The following is a 23,172-nucleotide window of genomic DNA, read 5'->3' as shown; positions in this document are numbered from 1 at the left end:
AGCTTTAAGTCTTCAAGTACAGGTGGAGCTTACTTATATGGAAGAGATTGTCTAAACTAAAGTAAGTTGAAGAGGTAAGTCCAAGGCCAATTCATGAAAATCCTTATATGACATGCTGTTATGGGCCAAATTATACCCATGCCCCCAAATTTATATGTTGAAGTTCTAACTCCTCCTTGCTCCTTCCACGCTGACACCACTCCTCAGAATGTGATTGTGTTTGGATATAGGGTCTTTACGGAGGTAATTAGATTAAAATGAGGTCATTCAAGTGCTCCCTAATCCTACATGACTGGTGTTCTCAGAAGAAAAAACTATCAGGACACACACATGCACACACACGCACACAAGACTACAGGGAGAAGGTGGTCATCTACAAGCCAAGGAGAGAGGCCTCAGAAGAAATCAGCTCTGCCGACACCTTGGTCTCAGACTTCTAGCTGCTGAAACTGTGAAAAAGTCATTTCTGTTGTGTAAGTCACCCAACCCATGGTACTTTGTTATGGAAGCCTAGCAGACTGAAACACATACCAAAGAATAGGAATGGAGGGGTATGTTCTAGAGATGTTTTGGAGTCAGAATCAGGGAGGCTTAGAGAGTGAGGCAAGGAAGGGTGAGGGCGAGGGCAATGCTAAGGGTGACGGAAGTTTTTAGCTTCAGCCTGCAAGTCTCTAGTGTGGGGACTTCCTCCTGAAGGGCCAGGGTAGTGTACTGCTTTCAAAGTCAGGCAGGTTAAAGAGGACTGGGTTTAGTTAGTTCAATTAATCACTGGTATTATTAATTATTGACAATGATGGGAATCTATAATAATAAAAGGGCAATATGCTAATTAGGCAAAACAGCTGAACCACCTTCTGGATGTCCTTCCAGACATCCTTCTGGATGAAGCGGAGGCTGCGAGGGCTGAGCCCCTTGCACGAATTTCATGCATCGGGCCTCTAGTCTCTTATAAAGCTCTGGCAAAAAAGTTAAGTTAAAACTACATGGTCCTGTGCTTGCTTCTGAAGAGAATGTAAACTACATCATCAGGCTGTTTTGATGGAACTGAATGACCCCAGTGAGAGTTCCTGGACAAGTGAAGCATACATCGATGTGAGAGAGTTATCGATAGTTTGTTTCCTGAACACTCCCGGACCAGGGATCAAACCCACAACCAAGGCATGCGCCCTGATTGGGCATTGAACCCATGAAGTTTTGGTTTATGAGCCAACACTCCAACCAAATGAGCCGCACTGGCTTGAGTTGCATTTTCTCTTTGAAAGTGGAATGGGAAACAACCTCTGCTAGCTATTTTTTCTTTCTGAACCATTCTATTAATGCCAATCAAATGCAGAAAGGGATCAGGTGTAATTGCATTTTAAGCATCAAAAAGTAAATAATAAATGTCGTGCAGGGCCTTGACCATGATAGCATGTAAGCAGCCCTGAATAACTGCTCATTTTAAAGAAAGCATTCTTGGGACTTGAGCATAGAAAAGCCTATGGTTCAGTTGAGTGCTTCATGATTTTTATCAATTTTTAAAAATATATTCTTATTGATTTTAGAGGGAGAGGGAGAGAGAGAAATATCTATAGCCTGCCTCCTGCACACGCTCTACTGGGGATCAAGCCCTCAACCTGGGCATGTGCCTTGACCAGGAATAGAACTAGTGACCATTTGGTGCATGGGACGACATTCAACCAACCAAGCCACAGTAGCCAGGGCTAGCAACAGATTTTTATTTCCATTTACTCCAAATAATTCAGAAGTGCATGTGGTGGGAGAAAAGCTTTGGTGGTGAAAAGCAGAGGCCGAAGACAGATACTTGAGCCACAGAGAACTTGCTGAGGCGGCAGACCGACATTTTTAATTGGCTGCATTTCATTCGCAGTGCTGGCAATTTGATGTAAGGGAAGTTTTAAGAAATTGCTAAACCCTCAGGAATTGTGCCAGAATAAAAGAAAATCATCCTCATATCATTTATGACACAGATGCCAATGCCACATTTCATTCCTTTTCTTAGTTTTCACAAAATGTGTAACATTGCCAAGCCTGTGATGGGACAAAAGGACCTCCTCTTCAGCAGTTTTGTTAGTTTTGATTCCCTTTTCAAATCTGCTGTCGAGTTGTCTGTTTCTGCAGGGACCCTGTTTTCTTCTCTGTTAGCTGAGACTACAGGAAGCTCAGCTGAAGATTCAGGAAGACTGCTCTTCTCTGGCCTGTGTGTCCTCCTCCTCGCTCCGTCCACATTGACACCAACATGTATTAGTTCTTTGCAGCTAGTTTGTCGAGCTACCTCTCTTTTTAAAAACTCTCCTCAATTTGAAAGAAAAGATCCAGAGACATACAAGTTACTGGTAAAGTATTTATTGCCTCTCCTATCCCAGGAATCAGATTAAACTTTTAATAATTTGCTTCTAAAGGTCTCTTCTAACTTTGGGTGAAGACTATGATCACGTCTGAAGAGAAGTCCTGTCCAACTACCGACGAGAGGATGTTTGGGAGGGTGTCCATCTGGGCAAAATCACTGGGAAATGTTTCAGGCCGATGAAAGATCAGAGAACGGGTACACTTTTCACTCCTTCTTTTCCACTTGTTGTGTGAGACCTCCAAACCCAATACCTGTTGGGCCAAAATTTTTGGCATAGCAAACTGGGAACAAAAAAAGGGTGGGGGAGAGAGAAGGGTTGGTTAGCACCATTATTTCAGTTCCTTGTCTGCCTACAGTTTTCACCTGTAAGAAGCATCCTATATAATAAAAGCCTAATAAGCAAATTGACCAAACAGCAGAACGACTGGTTGCTATTACACACACTGACCACCAGGGGGCAGATGCTCAATGCAGGAGCTTCCCTCAGCCCACAGGCCCCAGGCCAGCCAAGGCAGGTGCCAGTGTGGGCCCCCCAATCGCCCCACTGGTTGCCCCACAGAGAGAGTTGACTGGCAATGGGGGGCAGGGCCGGCGAGTGGGTGGCACCAGGCCAGCAAAGGTGGGTGCCAGTGGGCCCCTCCACCCCCAGATCACCCTGCTGGTTGCCCCACAGATTGGCCCTAATTGCCGGCCAGGCTTAGGGACCCTACCCATGCACGAATTTCGTGCACCGAGCCTCTAGTCCTTTTAATAAATGTTTTTTTGTAAGATAATTTATAAGTAAAATGAATACTTTACTTTAGATCTTCTGATAAAAATTGCTTATACTTCTTTGTGCTTCACTATGCTCACAGATGTTTTCTCATTGGAGTTGACACAGTCTGGCCCCTGGCTGCCTGCCCAGCCCTGTCCCCTGCTGCTTCCTGCCTCTCCAGGCTCAGACAACGATGCCCCAAGTTTGGGACCTTTGTGCTCACTGCTTCCTGTGCCTGGAATGCCCCCTCCCAAAGCCACACTCATCCTTCAAGACCAGAGGAAGCTTGTCCTCTAAGAAGCATCCCTCACATCCCACCCTGATCACTGGCCTCTCTGTATGTCACAGCCTTGTGTAGGTCTCTGCTGTGAGAGCTTTTTTCAGTTGACATGCAATTATTTGTCTACATGTTGATCTCCCTGCTGCTCACAGCAGCCTTTTAGGGTTTTATGGCTTATGAATGCTGAGGACACTGTGTCCTCTCCTGCCAGGAGAAGCCAACCATTCAGTCTCTTCATGGGAAAAGCCTTGGCAACCTACAGTCTTGATTAGTAATGTCCTCCCTCTGCTCCCCTATCAGTGTTCCCCTCACCCAACTCCAGCACAGCTCCTGGGGTCTGGAAGAGGCTCTGAGGTTGAGGACACATTACCTTGGCCCTAACGCATCCCTTCCCTTTTGTAGCATCAGGGAAGAGCTATGCCTCTATTACCTCTGCGCAAGGCAAAGGGATCATGGAGGCAGCTAGGGGCAGAGCTGCGAGGACCAAAAGGAAAACCTACTTGTCGGTTCTATCTCTGTTAGTAAAGTGATATGCAATGTCAGCAGCAGTAATGTCAGGAAGGAAAGAGGGAAAGAGCAGTGGAGGGAGGGAGGGAAGAAGGATATGTTTTGATGAACTGAGGAGAGGGCAAACTGAGTTCATCCTCCCCAATCAGTCCTACCTGCCACTCAGGTGGACAGAGGGCTTTTGGGTTTTCAGAAAATGTGATGCTATTTGTCCAGGCCTGTGGTCTCTTCCTCCTCATCTTCTCTCCCCTGGGCACCACCCCTGAGCATTTGTAAGCATCATCCCCCACATGCCCCAATGGAGAGGACCAGAGCTGGGTCAGGCAGATTTCTTTTTTAGGTGGTCTTCCCATCCTGAGATCCCAACCCCTGCTCAGGCTGAGCAGCCGTGCGTCCTGCAGACAGGAGCCTTCTCCTCAGGACCCTCCTCAGGAAAACATCTCAAGAGAGTCTCCGGAACCACTCACCTTTGCAATAAAGTTCTCCATCTTTGTCAGTGACGTTCGTGGACTCTAGGCTCTTCCCACAGATGGCGCAGCGAAAACAGGTCTTGTGCCAAGGCTGAGGAGCACAGGAGAGTTACATACTTAATGCGGGGGCAGCACATCTGCTTCCATGTTCACTACCCTGACCAGCGCATCTAAAGGAGTGCCACTGCCTTGACCATTCCTGTACCTAATCAGCCTCCAGAATAATTTTTCCAGGGATTTGAAGAAAATGAGATGCTATGGACTTGGCCAGCAATTCTCAGAACCCCTAAAAAATAAACTTATCGTTGTGATTTCCATATGTATCCCTTCAGAACAGGCTAGAAGACCAAGAAACTGGAGAGGGGAGCTTGGATTTGGGACAGTGGGTAACATTTATATGGAATATAAAGTTAAAGAAGAAAAGTGAATAAAGCAATTATCCAGGTAACTCAACCTCATTTAACTCTCTATTTCCGGTCGGAAGAGTGCATGGCTTGGGTCATTCAGATCACCTGCCTTCTGCACATCTGCATGTCTACCAGGCATGGTCCAGGGGTTCTCATGTGTCTTCACTCTGGGGTGGACACTGCCCTGATATTTGAAGTCAGTCAGTCACTGCTCTCCATGGCCCTTCCACCCCTCAGTGTAAGCAGGATGTTTTCCTTTCGTCAGGCCCAGATCCTTTGGTGCAGAGCCTGGGGTCAGGCCTGAAAGAGGAGCTTGTAGAGCGAGTGTGCTTTGCTGTGTCAGACATTTGATCACTCTCCCGATTGCCAGGACATTTGAGGGAGGTTGTGTCTTGCTGCTGTGAGATGTTTGCTCTGTCAGTGGTGAGGCCAGCAGCAGACTGAGTTATGTAGTGGTGGCACCTTCTGGAAGCATTGGGACCCAGAAGGGCAGGGAGGCTTGAGCATGTTTATCTCTGGAGCTTCTACCGAGTGGCTCATAGCTAGTGGGCTAGTGCCTGTTGCACTGAAGTCACCAGTTCTGGTTTCCAAGGGCATTGCAGGGGACAGCCTCAGCCCGGGAAAGCGGGTGAGGATGGATGGCTCCTAAAGTGGTCCCTCAGAGCTGAAGGGAATGAAGGGTCTGGCTCCCACCCACAGTTCTACTTGCTTCTCTCATTCCTCCCAGCCAATCCAGTGAAGATAAGGAGTTCCCATTTGGCTCATATAGAAGTCCTTACCTTGCCCCCTCCCATCACCTTCTCCGCAGCATAGACTGACTTTCCGCATCGAGGGCACTTCTCTGATTCTCCGAACTTCGCAGTGAACTTGGAAGGGTTGCTGGTGGTGGCTGACCGTGCTTGCTTTGGGGACCTGATGGAAATAGATGAATGAAACATATTGCCCTCCCTTGAGCAAGTTACTTAACTTCTCTGTGCATCAGACTCCTCATCTAGAAAATGGGGACAGTCATAGTGCCTTCCTCACAGAGTTGTTGAGAGGGTTAAATGAGGTGACATGAGCAAAGCTTTTAGAACAGTGCCTGCCTGGTATGTATAAGGGTTCCTAAATGTTAGCTATGATTAGTTTAAACCTTTCTTTTCTATGGTAAAGCACTTAGGAAGTGTTCCATGTATGTTAGCTTTTATTATTGTCATTTTGTTGCTGTGTTGTTATTATTGCTGTGACTGTAGAGATTTTTCTGTTCCATCTGGAAGCCCATTGGTCTACTTTCCAAAATGAGTGGTGAAAATATTATAGGGCAAGATGGGATCTTGACAGTTAATACTAAACAAACCGTAGTCCATTCCTTGTCCCCATGAGAGCAACGTACAAAATAGAGGCACAATAACAACCCCCGTGTTTCCATATCTTTTGGTGTTTTCTTGTCCACTTATCCCTTGACTCTCACCATGACCTCTAAAGTGGGCAGGGCTAGTTGGAGGAAAGTGAGGGTGGAGGGGCCACTCATAAGCACTGGGACAGGGTCTCCAGACTCTTGTCCCTCTTTGTGCAGCATCATAAGAAAACCCTAACGTAGAAGAGTGAGCCTTGGGTAGAGCATGGCAGAGAATTCACTTGGTATTGTCTTCTTTAAACAGAGTATCTGGTTGGGAATGAGTAATGAGAGAAATTAAAATGACTAATCACACATCCTTGCACTTGCTCAGGCTCTACCGTGGGCTCTTCTCTTTGGAAGGGACCAGGTGGCTCTTCAGATGGTCTGACTGCTCTGTGGGGCAGGCCCTCCCTGGGACACGGCCTTTCTGCCCAGTCCCACCGCAGAGCTGAGCCCGGCCACCAGCTGGCCAGACAGCAGAGCCCGGCCACCAGCTGGCCAGACAGCAGCTGCAGGTGAGTGGCTGCCAGTCTAGACTGAGTTCTGGGCTGGGGGTCAGCGTGGTCATCAGGACAGACTGGCAGATGGAGGAGGCACAGTGTGAGGTCCCAGCTCCCCTAGGATAATGGTGGGGGAAACCTCAGCACTGTGTTGGCAACAGGCAGCAGGGGGGACCCACAGGGTAGTTGTAATTGTTTACTCCTGAGCAGGAGGGGTCCTCAAACTTTTTAAACGGGGCCAGTTCACTGTCCCTCAGACCGCTGGAGGGCTGGACTATAGTTTAAAAAAAAAAACTATGAACAAATTCCTATGCACACAGCAGCGGCAAAAACACCCAGCGGGCGGGATAAATGTTTTCGGCGGGCCGCATGTGGCCCGCGGGCTGTAGTTTGAGGACCCCTGCTCCTGAGGCCCAGGCCCCCCCGCCCCCCCCCAGAACCACTCCTCCTGTGGACATTAGTCATCGTACAACCCAAGGGAAGAAATCTTTTAGTAACATACACACAGCAAACGGCCATTGCTTCCCTGCCATATTTGTGTGATTTACACAGAAGAGCTCAAAGGGAAGAAATGAGACTCCACGCAGTTTTATAAAGGTCAAACAAAGAAGCATCTGCACTTTCTTGGTTTTCTCTTGACATGAAAACCAAGGGCCATGGTGTACAAGTAACTGCCCTTTAGAAAGGCAGATAATTTAAAGAGTCTTTGGGGGAGATGGCCCATTATTAAAACTTGGTCAGACTGAGGATTCCTATGGTGGGCAAGTCAACAATAGTTCATTCTCCCACTTTCAGGAAACGTTGCTATGGGAACGGGATGAACTGTCCTGATAACTGGGGCTGTGCAGGCTGGGAGAAGCGCGGCAGCCACTCACTCTTGGAACTGGAGGCCCAGGTGTTCGCCTGTGTCGGTGCTGAGGCAGCCAGCGCCTTGTCCAAACCCGATCCCCTTGGGGCCGTACTTGCGCCCATAGCAGGCCTTGCAGTAGATCTCCGAATCGTGAGCTGCGACCGTGGTGCTGTCCAGAGCCTTCCTACAGGCCACTGCCGAAGAGAGGAAGGTCCGGAGGTTGGGGTTAGGCTCCTCCCCACTTCCCTGCACCTCCAAAGCCATGCTCGAGGCCAAGAGACCGAGCAGAGGGGCCCTCGGCCAAGAAGACTTTGATTCCTGACCGGTGCACCTGTCCTGGGGCACAGAGAGGGAAGCAGTGTGTTCAGTGGTGCCCAGCGAGAAAGAGGTGGAAGTGGAACCAGGCGTGTGGGCTTGGGTCAGCTAAGATTATTGTCCCTGAATCGGAAGAACCTGAATTCCGGAGTGACTTCCTAAATGAAATCAGGGAAGTATGTGTGTGAGTAGAAGGTAAGGGGCTGAGGCAGGAGAGGAACTTACTTTTTCTTAATCACATAAGAATTAGGATTGAGAAGTTTCTCTACTTATCATGGCCTTAGAAGGGCACTGCGACATTCAAGGAGACAGTTGACATGGAGGCTTTTTCTGATCCAGTTCTGGAAGCCGAGAGGAGGCGAGGGGGGCAGTCCTGCCTCAGAGACCCTTAGGGCTTATCTTGGCTCAAGCCCCCTGGTCACCGTAATGTTATCTAATGTAAAGTGTCCCCCATAAGGAAAAGTGTACGAAGCAAACCCCCATTTTCCCAGAGAGAGGATTTATAGAAAGATTTATTTTGCCAATTTAAAAGAAAAACTTTTAAGGATATAAATGAAAGTGTCAAATCCCTACTTACAGTATTTAACAACATAATTCAATCACATGTTGATTTGGAGATGTTATTTTTTTTTTCCTAATTGCACACAAATTTGGGAAACAATGGTATCCAGATTGTTTCTCTGCATCTTCAGCATCAGCAGTGTCTCTGAGACACCTGGCCCAGCCTCCCGGACAGCTCATCTCCACTCTCCGCAGCCCCGTTTGCACCTGGTGGGAGGCTGTCACCTGGAAATTGTGTCTCAATCAGAAGTACCTGTTAACATGACATGAGGGCAGCTTTTAGAAATATGTAGGATTTCCACAAAGTAACAACAGGCTCGATTGCTTTGTAACAATGATCCTTCATGGTTGTTCATGGTGATGCTCAGTGATCATGAGAGGGAAGTCACAGTCCCAGGAATAAGAACTCACATACATTCAATTTACTTGCCTCCTTTTTAATTTTTAAACCAGTTCCATCAAATGACCTCTATAAGCAATTCAGCATTGGATGAGGTTGTTTCAGGTTCATATGCCTTCCTCAAATGGTATTTTATTTTAAAAAATGAATTGAATAAGAGAGTGTGTGTAGAAGATAAAGATATAGATGAGGTAGAACTGGCCAGAGGCTGGTGGCTGTGTGATTGGGGAAAGAGACATATGGAAGTTCATGAAACAATTATGTCAATGGTATGGGTATTAAAAATTCTGTTAAAATAAAAAAATAATAAAATAATTGAGAGTGTTTTATAGCATGGGAGACTTTATAAAGCTTTGAAAACAAGAAAAACCCTTATGAGGGATAATTTGGGGAGGAAAATGCTTTATATCTGGGCACATAAGGTGTATATCTGTCTCTGCCCTTGTTGCTCTCAGTTACCAATTAGAACAATTTCTTAAATATTTATAGATGTTCTAGATTCTGAGTTCCTTAAGGGCAAGACTTTCATGTTAATATCCCCAGAACATAGCATGGAGTCTGGCCCAGAATTAGTAGTCCTCTATAAACATTTGTTGAATGGGTAGATGGATGGATAGATGGATGGATGAATAGGTGGATGAATGCATGCATGCATGTGTAAATGAAGATGAGTGACTTGCCCACGATTATACAACTGAGCCATGCCTGGCCTCAGAGCTTTGACTCCTCCTCCAGTGCTCATTCCTGTCACTGCAGGACTGCTGATGCCCTGGCACACCCTGGCCCATTTGATACCGCTCCTGTGCTTGACCCACTCTCAAGCACAGACACAGTGAGCTGTGCTATCCAGTACCCCAGACACTCGCCTGCCACGTGAAGTACTATAATTGCAAAGTGTGCAGTGGATTTCAAACACTCAATACAGACAAAATAAGAATATAAAATAATTTGTTAATAATTTGTATATTGATTACACATAAATTATTATCCTATATAATAAAAGGCTAATATGCAAATCAACCAAAAGGGGGAATGACCAGTTGCTATGATGGGACACAGGATGCTCAACACAGGAGCTTCCCCCTGGTGGTCAGTGCGCTCCCCCAGGGGAGTAGGCCTAAGCCATCAGTCAGATATCCCCTGAGGGCTCCTGGACTGCAGGCCAGGCTGAGGAACACTCCCCGCCCCCCCCCCCCAGTGCACGAATTTCATGCACTGGGCCTCTAGTTTTATATATATTAAGTGAAGCGTTTTACAATTGATTTCACCTGTTTCTTTGTACCTTTTACAAATATGGTTACTAGAAAATTTAAATTTACATATGTGGCTTATATTTACTTTGGACAGTGCTGGTAGGAAGTATTAAGATTTGTCTAGAAGTTGGGCAAACACTGGTGGGGACAGGCTTAGGTAGACTGTGCCTCTCTGAACCCCATTTCTGGGAATTATAGGGTCGCCTGTGAACTTACTTTTCGATGGTAATACTAAAAAGTGTGCTTCTCTCTCGGATCTTTCTGTCTACCACTTTAGGAATGTATACTGTTCAGATCCCCATCCATCCCACCTACGCGTTCTAAGGAAAACATCAAAGGGTGGAAAGGAATGCACCACCACATGCTCACATCCTTTCCGCCACGGCTCTATTGAACAGGGACGTCCTCCTGCGGACCGGGAAACACAGACCCCCTACCGCGGGGACCTTCACTACCATTTTCTGTTCCTACTCAGGTATCAAAGTTGACCAAAGGAGAACAAAGGCCTAGAAAGCTGAATTTCCACATCAAGACCTCCAGCTTTCTTCTTATAACAACCCGTATGGTAGGTATGGCCACCTGCGTTTATAGATGGGGAGATTGAGGCCTGATGGAGAAATGACTTGCCCAAGGTCTCACAGTATATGGCAGAACCCAGACTCAAACCCTAGTCATTTTTACTCCAATGCCGGTGTTCTTTCCAATATTCCTCACTCCCACTCTTTGTTAAGAACACGAGCTGTTTTTGGACAAAAGCCATAGGGTTATGGGATAAACTCTCTTGAGCAGTGACTTTTGGATAACTGTAATAATAATGAATCTGATGGACGTGTCTGGTGACTTAAAAGAATTACCCATTGTTAAAAACTCAAAGCATCAGTAAATCTGCCAACCCAATCACTCGGAACAGTATTCTCCCCTGTTCTTCGATGATATTTATGTTTGCTGCGGGAGGTTAGAGAGAATGGAAACGCCTGCAGCAGATAAAACGCTACTGTTTCTGGCAGCTTAAGGACAGTGTCTCCTGTCGCAACAGATGGAGCCCACCCCTTGAAGTTCTGTTTGAAACAGTGTGATACCTTGTGGTCACTGGGCTGTGGCAGGGAGGTGGGGGTGGGAGACTATGGGAGGAGGGAATCTGCCAAATATCCAGTAAAGCTGACCCTTAAGCCAGATCTACTGGAGGGAAGCAAAGAAGGTAAGTGGCCAAAATAGACTGTTCTCCCAAAATAGGGCTAGCTACTAAAAATTCCAGAATGCACTAATGTCAAAGTGTGATTTGACTAGGCAGTGGTTCTCAACCTTCTAATGCCGCGACCCTTTAATACAGTTCCTCATGTTGTGGTGACCCCCAACCATAAAATTATTTTCGTTGCTACTTCATAACTGTAATTTTGCTACTGTTATGAATCATAATGTAAATATCTGATATGCAGGATGTATTTTCATTGTTACAAATTGAACGTAATTAAAGCATAGTGATTAATCACAAAAACAATATGTAATTATATATGTGTTTTCCGATGGTCTCAGGCAACCCCTGTGAAAGGGTCATTCGACCCCCCCCCCAAAGGGGTCGCGACCCACAGGTTGAAAACCGCTGGACTAGAGGGAGTCAAAGATTCAGGTGCTATTCCTGGCTCTGCTATGGATGCTTACAGCCCAGACTCACAGGTGAGAAATGACTTATCCGAAGTCACTGGAGTCCAGCAGAGCCAGACTCCCAGGTGGACCACGAGATCTTAAAATTGCCCCAGCTTCAACATTTGTGAATCTGCGTCTGGCAGGTGATGCTAAAAATTCCCTTTGCAAGTGACTGGTGCTCAGGCCCAGAACCGCTTCCTTTTCTGACTCTTAAACAACTGGCATGTGTTCCCCTGTCTGACACAAGTTCTTTCTTAGGAAAAGCCAGTTGCAGCTGACTTCAGTGACAGCTGGCCAGTGGGAAAGACACCTAGAGCCAAATCCATCCTGTCCAGATAACCAATGGCCGTCTTTCTCTGCCAAGTCACACCTTGCAAATGTCACCACTGGGTTAAAGTTTTCACCACTGAGGCCAGCTTGCTCTGACTTTGAGCTGCAGGGAAATGGCCTCTGAGCTGGGCAAGTGGCTGGAGAGAGGGTGCTCAGGCGAGCACCGTCCCTTCCTAAGGTGGGAGCCACAAAGTTCCAGGTGACACTGATGTTGCTAGTCCCGGGACCACTTTGAGAACCATGGACATATAAGTATCGGTGGCTAAATGTGAGCTTTGAAACGCCCCCTGCATGCCGAGGGGCCCTCGTGGTGTTCACCCAACTCACTGCAGTGGAAACAGGTCTTGTGGAAACTCCTTCCGTTGCACTGGATTTCTTCCGCGTGGTAGACTGTCTTTTCACAGGCTCCACATTTTGCACCGCCACCCAAATTCGGCATCTTGAAGACTTTCTGACCAAGGTCAAGTCTAACAAGATATAAAGCAAATACCCCAAATTTAGGCAGCCTCGGGAGTGAACCAATCATTGACAATGCAGTGGTCTGAAGATCAGGATACCGCCCCATTTTGTTTGTGGTTCATTCGTTCGTTCATTCATTCATTCATTCATTCATTCATTCAGTAGTTACTGTGTGCAAGTCATTGAATAAGGAAGGCTCTGAGCAAGTCACTTCGCTACATTGGGACTCAGTTTCCTCTTCTGTTAAATTTCAAAAGCACCTGCTCCTATGGACTTCTCAGTGTTCTTGGAGGGAATGGATGAGCTAATTTTGTGTCTATAAAATTATATACAAATATTGTCATAATTTTTTCCATCTAGGGTTTTAAGAAATATTCCATCAGAAGTGGCAATTCAAAAGAAGAAGATGTGGCAATAACCTATTAAAGTGGCATTATTTTCTGACCTAGTCCAGTGCTTCTCCATTTACCTCGGATCTTGCTAATAATATGCAGATTCTGGTGGAAGAAGCAGGAAATTCTGCATTTCTAACCGACTCCAGGCAGTGCTAATGCTCCTAGTAGTGGACCACCCTTTGGGTAGCAAAGCCTTAGCTAATCTTGCTGATAAAAATACATATAATCTATAATCTATCATCTATAAAATATCCTGTTCAGATTTATTCCTCCTATTAATTCCTTTTTAAGGAAATATCCCAGCCCAGGCAATAAGCTATATTGGCACTATCCTAGATCAGTGGTCTGGAAACCGACCTTCTGCTCTCGGGGCTACCCACACCTCGCTGTGCGCATTGAGAACAACTGCGTAGCTTTTCTTACATCTGTCTTCCCAGCTATGCTATCAAGAGAGTCACTCTTTTCCTTGCTGCTTCATAGTGTTGTTTAGAGGACCAAGTGACATGATGTGCAGGAAGGTACATGACAGAGCTCCTAGGGCCAGGTGTGATCACAAGAGCCAGGTGAGGATGCTGTGTATCTCCCCACACCCTTTGAGCACATTCCGCTGCAAGGAGCTGCGGATACCCACAGCCCTGGGCCATCACTGTCTCCTCACTACAGAGTTAAGAGATACTAGGCAGCTCTAGACGGTTTGGCTCAATGGATAGAGCATCGGCCTGCTGACTGAAGGGTGCCCAGGTTTGATTCCTGTCAAGTGCATGTACCTCAGTTGTAGGCTGCTCCCGGCTGGAGGCCTGGTCAGGGCTCATGCAGGAGGCAACCAATCAATGTGTTTCTCTCACATTGATATTTCTCTCTGTCTTTCCCTCTCTCTTACTCTCTCTAAAAATCAATGAAAAAATATCCTCAGGTGAGGATAAAAGAGAGAGAGCGAGAGCGAGAGCGAAAGAGAGAGAGAGAGAGAGACTAGGTAAGGAGGAGCATCAGAAAAATGGTTTTCTTTCTGTGTCTGTGGATAAGTATGAATCCAGTTTTCAGTTTCTCCAGAGCAAAACTAAAATAAATCATCCATACTCAGTGAAATTTCTGAAATCCTGCCAGCCCCAGGGGGGCTTGAATTTTCACTGGGACCCTTTGGTTTCTCGAAGCCTGGTGTGTCATCTTGTCACGACACCAAACACTATCAGCTCATTCCAAGTGGCTGCTTCTGACCTTCTCTTTCCCTCCTGGGGAGCTAGTCACCTTCTTATAATAGTTGGCCATTGCCACTAAGCCCTCCTGGTCACTGGTCAGGAATGTGTCTCCCAGACTCATAGCAAGGACAGGTTTTGCTAAGAAACAGAAGGTAAATAGCAAACAGACCACTGAACCTGATACTCAGACCAAAGGGAACATCCCTACCTGAATGTCCCTGCAAGGAGCTTTTCCCATTTACAAAAACAGAGTGAGGTTAGCCGGGAACATCCTATCCTTCCTCTCATAGAAGCAGGCTCTTTATTTCAGTATAATTGTAGAGAACTTTTTTTTTTTTAAAGGAAACAATTAATGCTTCTATTTCTATAGTTCAAGTTGTTTGGTTAGTGGAAAGAATAATGAATTTTGAGTTGAAAGGCTTGGAAATCAAGTCGGTATTCATTCATTCATTCATTCATTCATTCACTATGCATTTTCTACCTAACTATCATGTGTCAAGCACTGCATCAGGTACTAGTGAGGGATCCAAGGGAGGAAAACATAAAAATAATAAGAGAATTGTGTCCCCCAGAACTGAGAAGTCCACATTCTATTGAGGAAGGTAGGCACCAGAGAAGAGTCTTGTGAGACGTGCCATGCAGACTCGGAGGAAATGGCTACCCACGTTTAGCTTAGAAATGAGAGCAGTGGTGTTGAAGGATCACAGAGGATGTCACATCCAAATGGGGTTTTGAAGGGTGACTAAGAGTTCGTCAGAGAAAGAGGAAGAACACTTCAGGCAGAGAAAAGAGCACACAGAAAGGCATAGAGGCCTTAATATCCCGCCCCCCCCTCCCCCCCCCCAAGCCCAAACTGCTTATTTATTTTACTTCATTAAAATTTTAGGACTTTTATGATTGGAATAGATTTTCATGATTGACCAACGCCCTCATTTACAAACAAGGTGAGGCCTAAGTAAACATTTGGTAGTATTTTCTTAGCTAACCTCCTTTCCTTAGAGTCATCGTTCCCTTATTAAAGATGATATATTCTCTGGAAAAGAATAGAATCACATAATTTTGCCCATGTTCATTCTGATCCAGAGTTTCAATAGGATATAAAATAAAGGAGAAATGTCATAGACCTCCAGGAATGTGACAGTGACACTTGTGAAATTAATGATGTGGAAATGTTCAAGGAAAAAAACCCGAGGTCAAATTTCTCCCTTCAGATCTCCTCTGGAGATTTCATTGGCAGGTTCTGCAAGTTAATGGGAGAGAGATATGCCTCTTGGATGTATGAGGGGTGTGTTCTGCAATCGCCTACACGTGATACTTTTAAAAGTGAGGATAAGATTATAGATAATAACTTATTCACAAAGTAACCTATCCTAGTACAGGTTTTTAAAAAAAGTGATCATAAACATCTGACATACACATGTCGGGATTTGAAACCCACAATAGAAATCCGTAAAGGTTCGATTAAACAGGTGCCCAGTTTGATCTCTAAAGATGGGATTGTAGCAGTGGAGGCCAAACACAGAAGACACCCCCGATTTTTTTCTTTCAATGCTTCAAGGCCCAGAGATAAGGGTGTGGTAAAGCACCCTGAATTGGAGGACATGGATTCTATGCTTGACCTGGCGACCTTGAATTTGGGTGAAAAATGGCGATAATACCACCGCCTGCACGTTCCGCACAGGACCACTGTGAAGGTCGAGGAAAGGCGGGGTTTAAAGCATTGCAGCAGAATCCCTGCAGGGACATGTCCCGGGACCCCCCGGGACCCCCGAGGATGCCTGACACCAGGCAGAAGAGTGCGCCCTATCCGTACCGTTTCACTTGCAGGAGACGCTGCACGGCTCCTCTGGGCCATGTCTGAGTTGCCAGCGCTGCCACTCTCCCAGTTTGGGGCCATTATTCAGAAAAATGCGGGCGACTTGACCCACAGCCCTGGGGTCTCACAACACTTGTTCCGAAAACCGACCCGGTGACTGAGTGACCGGCAGGGGCGGGGCGCGTGCGCAGCGTGAATGCGAGATTCACGTCCTGGGTGACGCATCGCGAGATTTCATCCCCACTTAGAATGGGCGGTTTCATCACGCAGCATAGAACGGCTTGCAATGGAAAACGTACGAATTGTTGACTTCTTGGAATTTTCCATTTACTATGTTTGGGCCAAGGCTGACTGCCGGTGACCGGAACCACGGAAAATCAGAGCCTGGGGTAAGGGGGACTTTATGGAGAAGCTATTCACAGGCAGGGCGTCGTCGCGCCCTTTATAGCAGGGCCTGCATCAGCACCAGCTGCGCAGTAAGTCACTGTGGTCTGAAAGCACATCTAGGCCCTTGGCTGCCGTGCATAACCTCCTTAGCCTCCTGCATTACTTTGGAATTCCTGTGTCTCAACACTCCCCTCGCCAGGCCCACAATGTGAGTTCACGCTGGCAAGACACCAAGGGATGGGCCGTGGGCTTATCAGTGTTGCCCGGCACAGGCGAGGGCCATTAAGGGGTGGGACACCAAATATAGGCTTGCCTGTCACTCAGCCCCATTTGTCCCCTGGGTCACAGTCTCCATCCATGTCCTGGGCCTGGGAGGGTGGGGGAGGGAAGATGGCTGCGTTGTCACTGAGGAAGTTGCTCATGATTGAAACGGGGTGCAGTCTGAGACTGATGGGGATGAGACAGAAGGCAGGGCCCTGCTACGTCAGCTGGTGCGAGGGGGACTCCAGACTTTTGGGTCCCGGGTCCCAGTGAGAGACAACTTGTGCAGACTTCTGAATGAATAACGCTGTGGCAGCGATCACGCTGGGACGGTGCCGTAGTGGGGGCTGGGAAAGCCCTGGTGAGATGCAGATCAGAGTCCCAGATCTGTCTTGCCTCTTCGGAGCTATATGATCGGGAAAACCCTTCAACGCTCTGAACCTCAGTATCCTCTCTAAAACGGGCATCATAGTCCTGTCTGTTTTGCTCTTGCTGGTAGGTCTGTAGCATTTCAAGTACCTCAAATAACTTTGTCAACTGTAGAGTATTATAAAATGTAAGAGCCCGTTAGTTCAGTACTAACTCAAAGTGGCCATGCATCCATGTGAATTTTTAAAAGAAAAACCAACTGTGTATCTTAGGCACATTCTTCCTAATTCAACACTTTGTTTCTTTGTTTTTTAAATACCAACTATGGAGTGGAAGGGTGATACCTTAGGGCAAAAGTGGGTGGGGTGGATAAAATGGGCACCCAGTGATGATTCAGTTTCCTCTTTGTCCATTAAAGTACCTGGGAAGGAATCTTAGGCCCTGACCGAGCAGGGACCTCAATCGAAAATGCCACTTTTAGCTCAGTGTTGGTTCATTTAGTCATCCTATTAGATGCCTGATCATCCCACAGTGATTTAGTTGTCTGCACTGGCTGAGACAAAGATTTTGGATCTTGGAAACTTTTATCTGGAACCTAAGAGATAATAATTTTTGCTAATATAATAACAGTAGAGGCCTGGTGCATGAAATTCATGCACTGGTAGGTTCCCTAGCAGCTGCTAGCTGCTGGCTAAATACTCCCTCCCTTCCCCTAGCCGGCCCTGCCTCCTGGTCGAACTCCCGGACAACTCCTAGTGGAGGGGACAGTTTGCATACTACACTTTTATTATATAGGATTATTATTGAAGCTAATGTGTGTCTGAGGACCTACCCTTGGGCCTGTGTCATATCTCATTTAATCTTCACAGCAGCCCTTCAAGCTAGGTAATATTACAAAATTTAGAGATGGGGAAATGGAGTCTGAGGGAAATTACATTGCCCAAGGTCGCATGGTTACTTGAAACTGGGGTCTCTCTGACCCCAAAGCTATGTTCTTATATTAATGTTAACTATTACTTATTGTTAACCATGCATCAGTTGCCTTTATATAAACTATTTTTAGTGTAACTATCCTACAGAGCTAAGTTTGTTATTCCCATTTTGCAGATAAATAAAACAGACTTAGAGCATAAGTGACTTGTCTGAGGTCACACGGCTGGTAAATGGCAGAGCGTCAATTGAAACCTCAGCTAAGCTGGTTCTATGTCCCATGTCCCTGCTCACAACCCACTGGAGAGGGGTCAAGACTCAGCACCTCCATTAACCAAACGTCCCAGACAATGGGCATTGGAATTTGTTAACCCATCGTCTCTCCATGGGACAGAGTACTCGTGGGTGGGAGTAACAGGGAGACTGAATTCGGTTCAGTAACATAAAGGACTTTCTAAGAGCCATGCTATTCAAACATGGAAAGGACTCCTTTGGGGCTGAAGAGTTCTCTCTCACTATTTATATTACTTCGACTGGGGATGGATGTCCAAGTGCTGCAGTGTTGTGAGTCTCCTTCAAGGGTCCTTCGAGCCCAGAGACAGATTGAGGGATCTGAATGGCAACTGGAGCCTCACCTTACAGAAATGTTGCCCCAGTTGCATCCCCTCTCAAACACTGCCTCCTCTCTTGTCACTTAATCCAGGTAAGGGAGATGATGTGGCATAGTGGAACTCAGGCTTCGGAAAGACTGGCCAGATTTCTAACGACACAATCAGTGGTATTGTCGGCTAATTGCATAACATCTCTGAGCCCAGTGTCCTCATACAAAGACAGGATGGGGAGGCTTGAATTAGAAGGTTCTTTTCAGGTTAAATAAAATAATAATAATAATAATAGCAAAGATGTCATATATAGATCCTTAATACATAGCAGGTGTTTAATAGTTTGTGTTGCTATTATTATTTTTACCTCTATTTTTTTTAAATTTTTATTTATTGATTTTTAGAGAGAGCAAGAGAGAGATAAACATCGACTTATTGTTTCACTTATTTATGCATTCACTGGTTGTTTCTTGTACATGCCCTGACTGGGGATTGAACCCACAACCTTGGTGTATTGGAATGATGCTCTAACTAACTGAGCTACCCACCCAGGGTCTAAATCCATTTTCTTAAAACAAGCAATTTCTCTTTACTTCTACTCTGTGGCCCTTCTGGTTCAGACTGTGAAGCAATTCTGTTTCTCAGCCTTCAGAGTGTGCTGCACCCAGGAAGAGACACAGCCAGGCCAGGGAGAGAGGCAGCCCCCTTGGGGGATCAGAGTGCCTGGTGACCGAGGGCAGCACTTCCTTGCTTTGGCAGCTCTGTTGCCTAACTCCAGCTGACCTCTCTGGTGACCTGTGCTTTGAAGGGAAGCAGCAGAGCCAAGCAGAGTCCCTCCCTGTGGCTCAGGGAGACAGTGCCCTTCAGCTCCCACATGTAGGACACTCAAGGTCAATAGCTTCCTCCTAAGCTTCTTCCCTGTGAAAAGGCCCTTTAAAATGTAGACACAGTAGACATGCCTGCCTGTTACTCTTAGGGTGTAACATGGGGGTCATATTACATCTTTCCTGATATTATCTCTGAAGGAGGGCCAACTTTCACTCTCAGAAACTCACTTTGTTCTACTTTGACCTTTGTAATTTTTTAAAAAAATATGCTTTTATTGATTTTAGAAAGAGAGGAAGGGAGAAAGAGATAGAAACATTGATGGGAGTGAATCAACATTGATCAGCTGTCTCCTGCACATCCCCCAGCGGGGATCAAGCCTGTAATCTGGGCATGTGCTCTGACTGGGAATCAAACCAGTGACCTTCTGGTTCATGGGATGACACTCAACCACTGAGCCACACCAGCCGCGCTGTAATTTGTTTATAAAGACCCTGTAGCACTGGCTCTGTCACTTTCTAGCCGTGTGACCCTGAGTAATTACTTCACTGCCTTAAACTTGTTTCTTCCCCTGAAGAATGACTTCTTGCAGGACTCATTGTGCCAGTTCAATAAGCTACTATTGTTCCCCTGCCACAGTAAAAAAGGGCAGTAAACAACCAGCAAATCATGATCAACCCTTTCCCGTGATGAGGACCTTATTGAGGCTCAGAAGAGTCTCCCGTCCTCCGTGGCCCTTAAGACAATCATGGTCTTCCTCCTTTTCTTCACTGCGATCAAGAACTAGTTTTTTACATTTGAAGGCATCACATTTCTCTTTGGCCATGAAGTCCCACCGTGGACACAGTATTCCCAGATATCTGAGCCCTACGCTTGTAACTGGAAGTCTGCCTGCTCGGGAGTTATATTTCCTGTGTATTATATTTCTATCCTGGGTCCTTCCTCTTGTAAAACGAATCAATCATCTTCTAACTCCCGCTCAGCTTATTCACTCTGACCTCTGGACTTTTGTCATCACACTTGCACTTAGCAGGAAATCCTCCTGCAGCCCATGGGGTTTGGCCTGCGCCTTTTCTCAAAGGTCTCGAGTATTGTGCAGCTTTATTACGCTTTGCAAAGTACTTTCCTATACTTCATCGCATTGGAATCTAGCAAATCCCTTTGGCCTTACCTTAATTTTCCTGCTCAGAAAATGGAAACTCAGAGAAGTGATGTTCAGGCTGCCTCCCTGTTCTCTAATGAATGGCTTGTGCATGTGGGCCCCAGAGCAGCTGTCTGCCTGGACTGGAGAGAACACCAAGTCCTGAGGGCCAGCTGTGCTCCCTGCCAGCAGCCAGGGCTCATTTTAATGACTGAGTTCATAAAAATGGAACCAAAGGCCCAGCCGGGGTGGCTCAGTGGTTGAGTGTCGACCTATGAACCAGGAGGTCAGGGTTTGATTCCCAGTCAGGGCTCATGCCCGGGTTGCGGCGGGCTTGATCCCCAGTAGGGGGTGTGCAGGAGGCAGCCGATCAATGATTCTCTTTCATTGTTGGTATTTCTACTTTTCTCTCCCTCTTACTTCCTCTCTGAAATCAATAAAAATATATTTTTTAAAAAATGGAACCAAAGCCAAGCCAGAAGAATCCCATACATTTTCTGGGTCATAAAGCAGTTTTACATACACTGTGATGAATTGGATGTACCCAATCTTGAGATTCAGCCCCAAAAGTAAACTGAGGACACAGGCTCTTCCTACTTCCCCACCCTTCCTGCTGTTCCAGCCCACCCTTCCCTGCATTAGTGCTGCCTCTGCCTCCCCAGACCTGGAACAGGATGTGGTTAATACAGGTTCATTAAATTTTCATTGAATTGCACTGCAGAGAGACAAAATTTCTTCTACTAGTTCACCAATTTCTCCTTGTTAGAGGAGTCACAGTCCCATCTCAGGGATGGGAACAGAAATTAGAGGTGGCGGCTTTGTTCTTTGGGTAGCGTCTCCGCTCAGACCATTGCTTAAAACCACTCCTCATTCTTAGTCACACTCATGCCTGTCATTCACTGGGATGTAAAAAAAAAAAGGGTGGGAGGAGGCGGGAGGCGAGGAGAAGAAAAGAAAAAGTTCTTGACAGGAGCCTAGAGGAAACACTGGGAATCACCCCCTCACTCCTGGTTAGGAATTATCCTCCTACTAAATAGAGCCCTCAGTGGATTTTCAACATAGCAATACCTTTTTCAGATACTGTTTTGGTTAATTTAAAATTGTTAAAAGCAAGTCTTTTGCTAAACATCCTTGGGATAGGAAAATCTATTTTAAACCAACAAATGTCACCGAGTATTTCCTATATGCAAGACAGCATGGTGAAGAATAAAAATCTCACTCACTCACTTACACCTTTGGAATAGCACAATTCCTTGTATTTGGAGCACTGGAAAGCTGGCTTCTGCTCTACTGTACCTATCACACCAGTTTATAACTGTGCAGTATTTTACATTCTAGAAAAAAGCCACTACATCCATACTGATCCTTGCAGAGGAGACCAAGACCCTGAGGACAGGAGCTTCTCAGAGTCACACATCCATTCATTATGTGGTTCTAGGACTAGAATTCAGGTCTTTAGGCTAAGATAATAGGAAACATTATTCCACCATGAAAATAGTTTTAGATAAAAAATAACACCTTACTCATTTATCTGTCTGTGAGGTTCTCTTAAGCCCCCAAATGTTAATTGCCCTTTTTAGGAATTTTCTAAACAACAGTTAGGTCCACACCAGAGTTGAGCATAACTGAATATCCTCACACAGGACCACCAGAGTGGTTGCTCATACTTGGGATGTGAAACACGTCCTTACTCTATGGGACCTTCCATAGTCTCAACCAGCCACCAAGCCGGGAGCCCACCTCCAGCCCAAACACTTGTTTTTCTCAACTTACCTGTCTGTTCGGTCTCTGTCAGCTCAACTGAGTAAGGAGGGGCTAATGTCCTTTTAAATATATGGAGGCCTTCGCCAGCCTTGGCCTGCAGAGGGAAGGGCGGGAGGGAGGCTGAGGGGAGACATGAGTAACACAACTGCTATCAGAGGCTGAAAATAGCCTGTGACCAAAGCCCTGCATTTTGTTCCCCCCACACCAGCTGTGGGGCCCTTGGAGAACAATATTGCTTCTGTTTTCATTGCCAATCGCCTATGGCACCTAAGAGATCAATTTGTGGAGTGTAAATTTCTGATCAATTGGTTGGACCAGGAACAAACGCAAAGAAGGAATTTATGTCCAAAATCATTTTTCCAGGCTCCTACTCCTCTGACCTTTCTGGAAATCAATGCGAGGTACCTGCAAATGAATCATGAGCCATATCTGGGAGCCCTCTTGAACTCCAAGGCACAGGTCAGTACACTCGTGAAGAGAACTCAGAGCTAAAAATAAGAGTGATGGGTGTCTGAAACAATCCTTAGACACACTCTTCAAAGAAGCTTGGGGGGAAAGCTCAGTAATCATCAGGGTCCTGTTGCTCCATGGCCCACTATTCTAGGAAAAAAAGTTCTCTCTCAAAAGTTTTGAGTTACTTTGCACACCATCTTTTCTACTTAAGAATTTAACCCCACAGGCATCATATTTATGACCAGTTTTTATAAGTCTCTGTAAATCCACATGTTCATTGGAGGTTTAATTTCTTTTTGCCTGGTATGACATATTTTGGATCAAGCATCAAGGACTCACATGAATTGTAGAATTTGATAGTTGACAAGAAATTCAGAGATTTAATAAACTAATTCTTCATGTTATGGCTGAGGTAACCTACTTCCTCAAGGCCAGACAATAAGCCGTTGGCAGGTTCCAGATTGCAGTTCAGGTCATTTGTCTCTCAGGTGAAGGCACTTTCCACTAGTGTTGACCGGGATGTTGAGATTAGATGTAGGTAGTTCCTAATCAAAAGGTATATACATAAAATTTGT

The 23,172-nt window shown here is 46.0% G+C and overlaps 1 protein-coding gene across 1 annotated transcript; it reads right to left on the bottom strand.

Moving 5' to 3' along the window:
- Window positions 1-1,696: 1,696 nt before the first annotated feature.
- CSRP3 (cysteine and glycine rich protein 3) lies at window positions 1,697-22,540 on the bottom strand. Its single transcript, XM_081099628.1, has 6 exons — window positions 22,154-22,540; window positions 12,327-12,466; window positions 7,522-7,690; window positions 5,548-5,680; window positions 4,359-4,452; window positions 1,697-2,631 (listed from the first exon to the last, which is right to left on the bottom strand). The coding sequence occupies exons 2-6, from the start codon at window positions 12,436-12,438 to the stop codon at window positions 2,555-2,557; spliced, it is 585 nt and encodes a 194-aa protein (XP_080955754.1). The 5' UTR covers window positions 12,439-12,466; window positions 22,154-22,540; the 3' UTR covers window positions 1,697-2,554.
- Between the last annotated feature and the right edge of the window lie 632 nt (window positions 22,541-23,172).

Source organism: Myotis nattereri (assembly GCF_964212035.1).
Source record: "Myotis nattereri genome assembly, chromosome: 9".
Taxonomy (NCBI): domain Eukaryota; kingdom Metazoa; phylum Chordata; class Mammalia; order Chiroptera; family Vespertilionidae; genus Myotis; species Myotis nattereri.
Note: the sequence above shows the minus strand (reverse complement) of the source record. Positions and strands in the feature narration are given on the sequence as shown.

Coding starts and splice junctions, on each gene's coding strand:
- CSRP3 (XM_081099628.1), bottom strand. CDS start 12,438: ATGCCGAATTTGGGTGGCGGTGCAAAATGTGGAGCCTGTGAAAAGACA. Junction 7,691..12,326: donor CAAGACCTGTTTCCACTGCA/GTGAGTTGGGTG, acceptor TCTCTTCGGCAG/TGGCCTGTAGGAAGGCTCTG. Junction 4,453..5,547: donor AGGTGATGGGAGGGGGCAAG/GTAAGGACTTCT, acceptor TGTGCTCCTCAG/CCTTGGCACAAGACCTGTTT.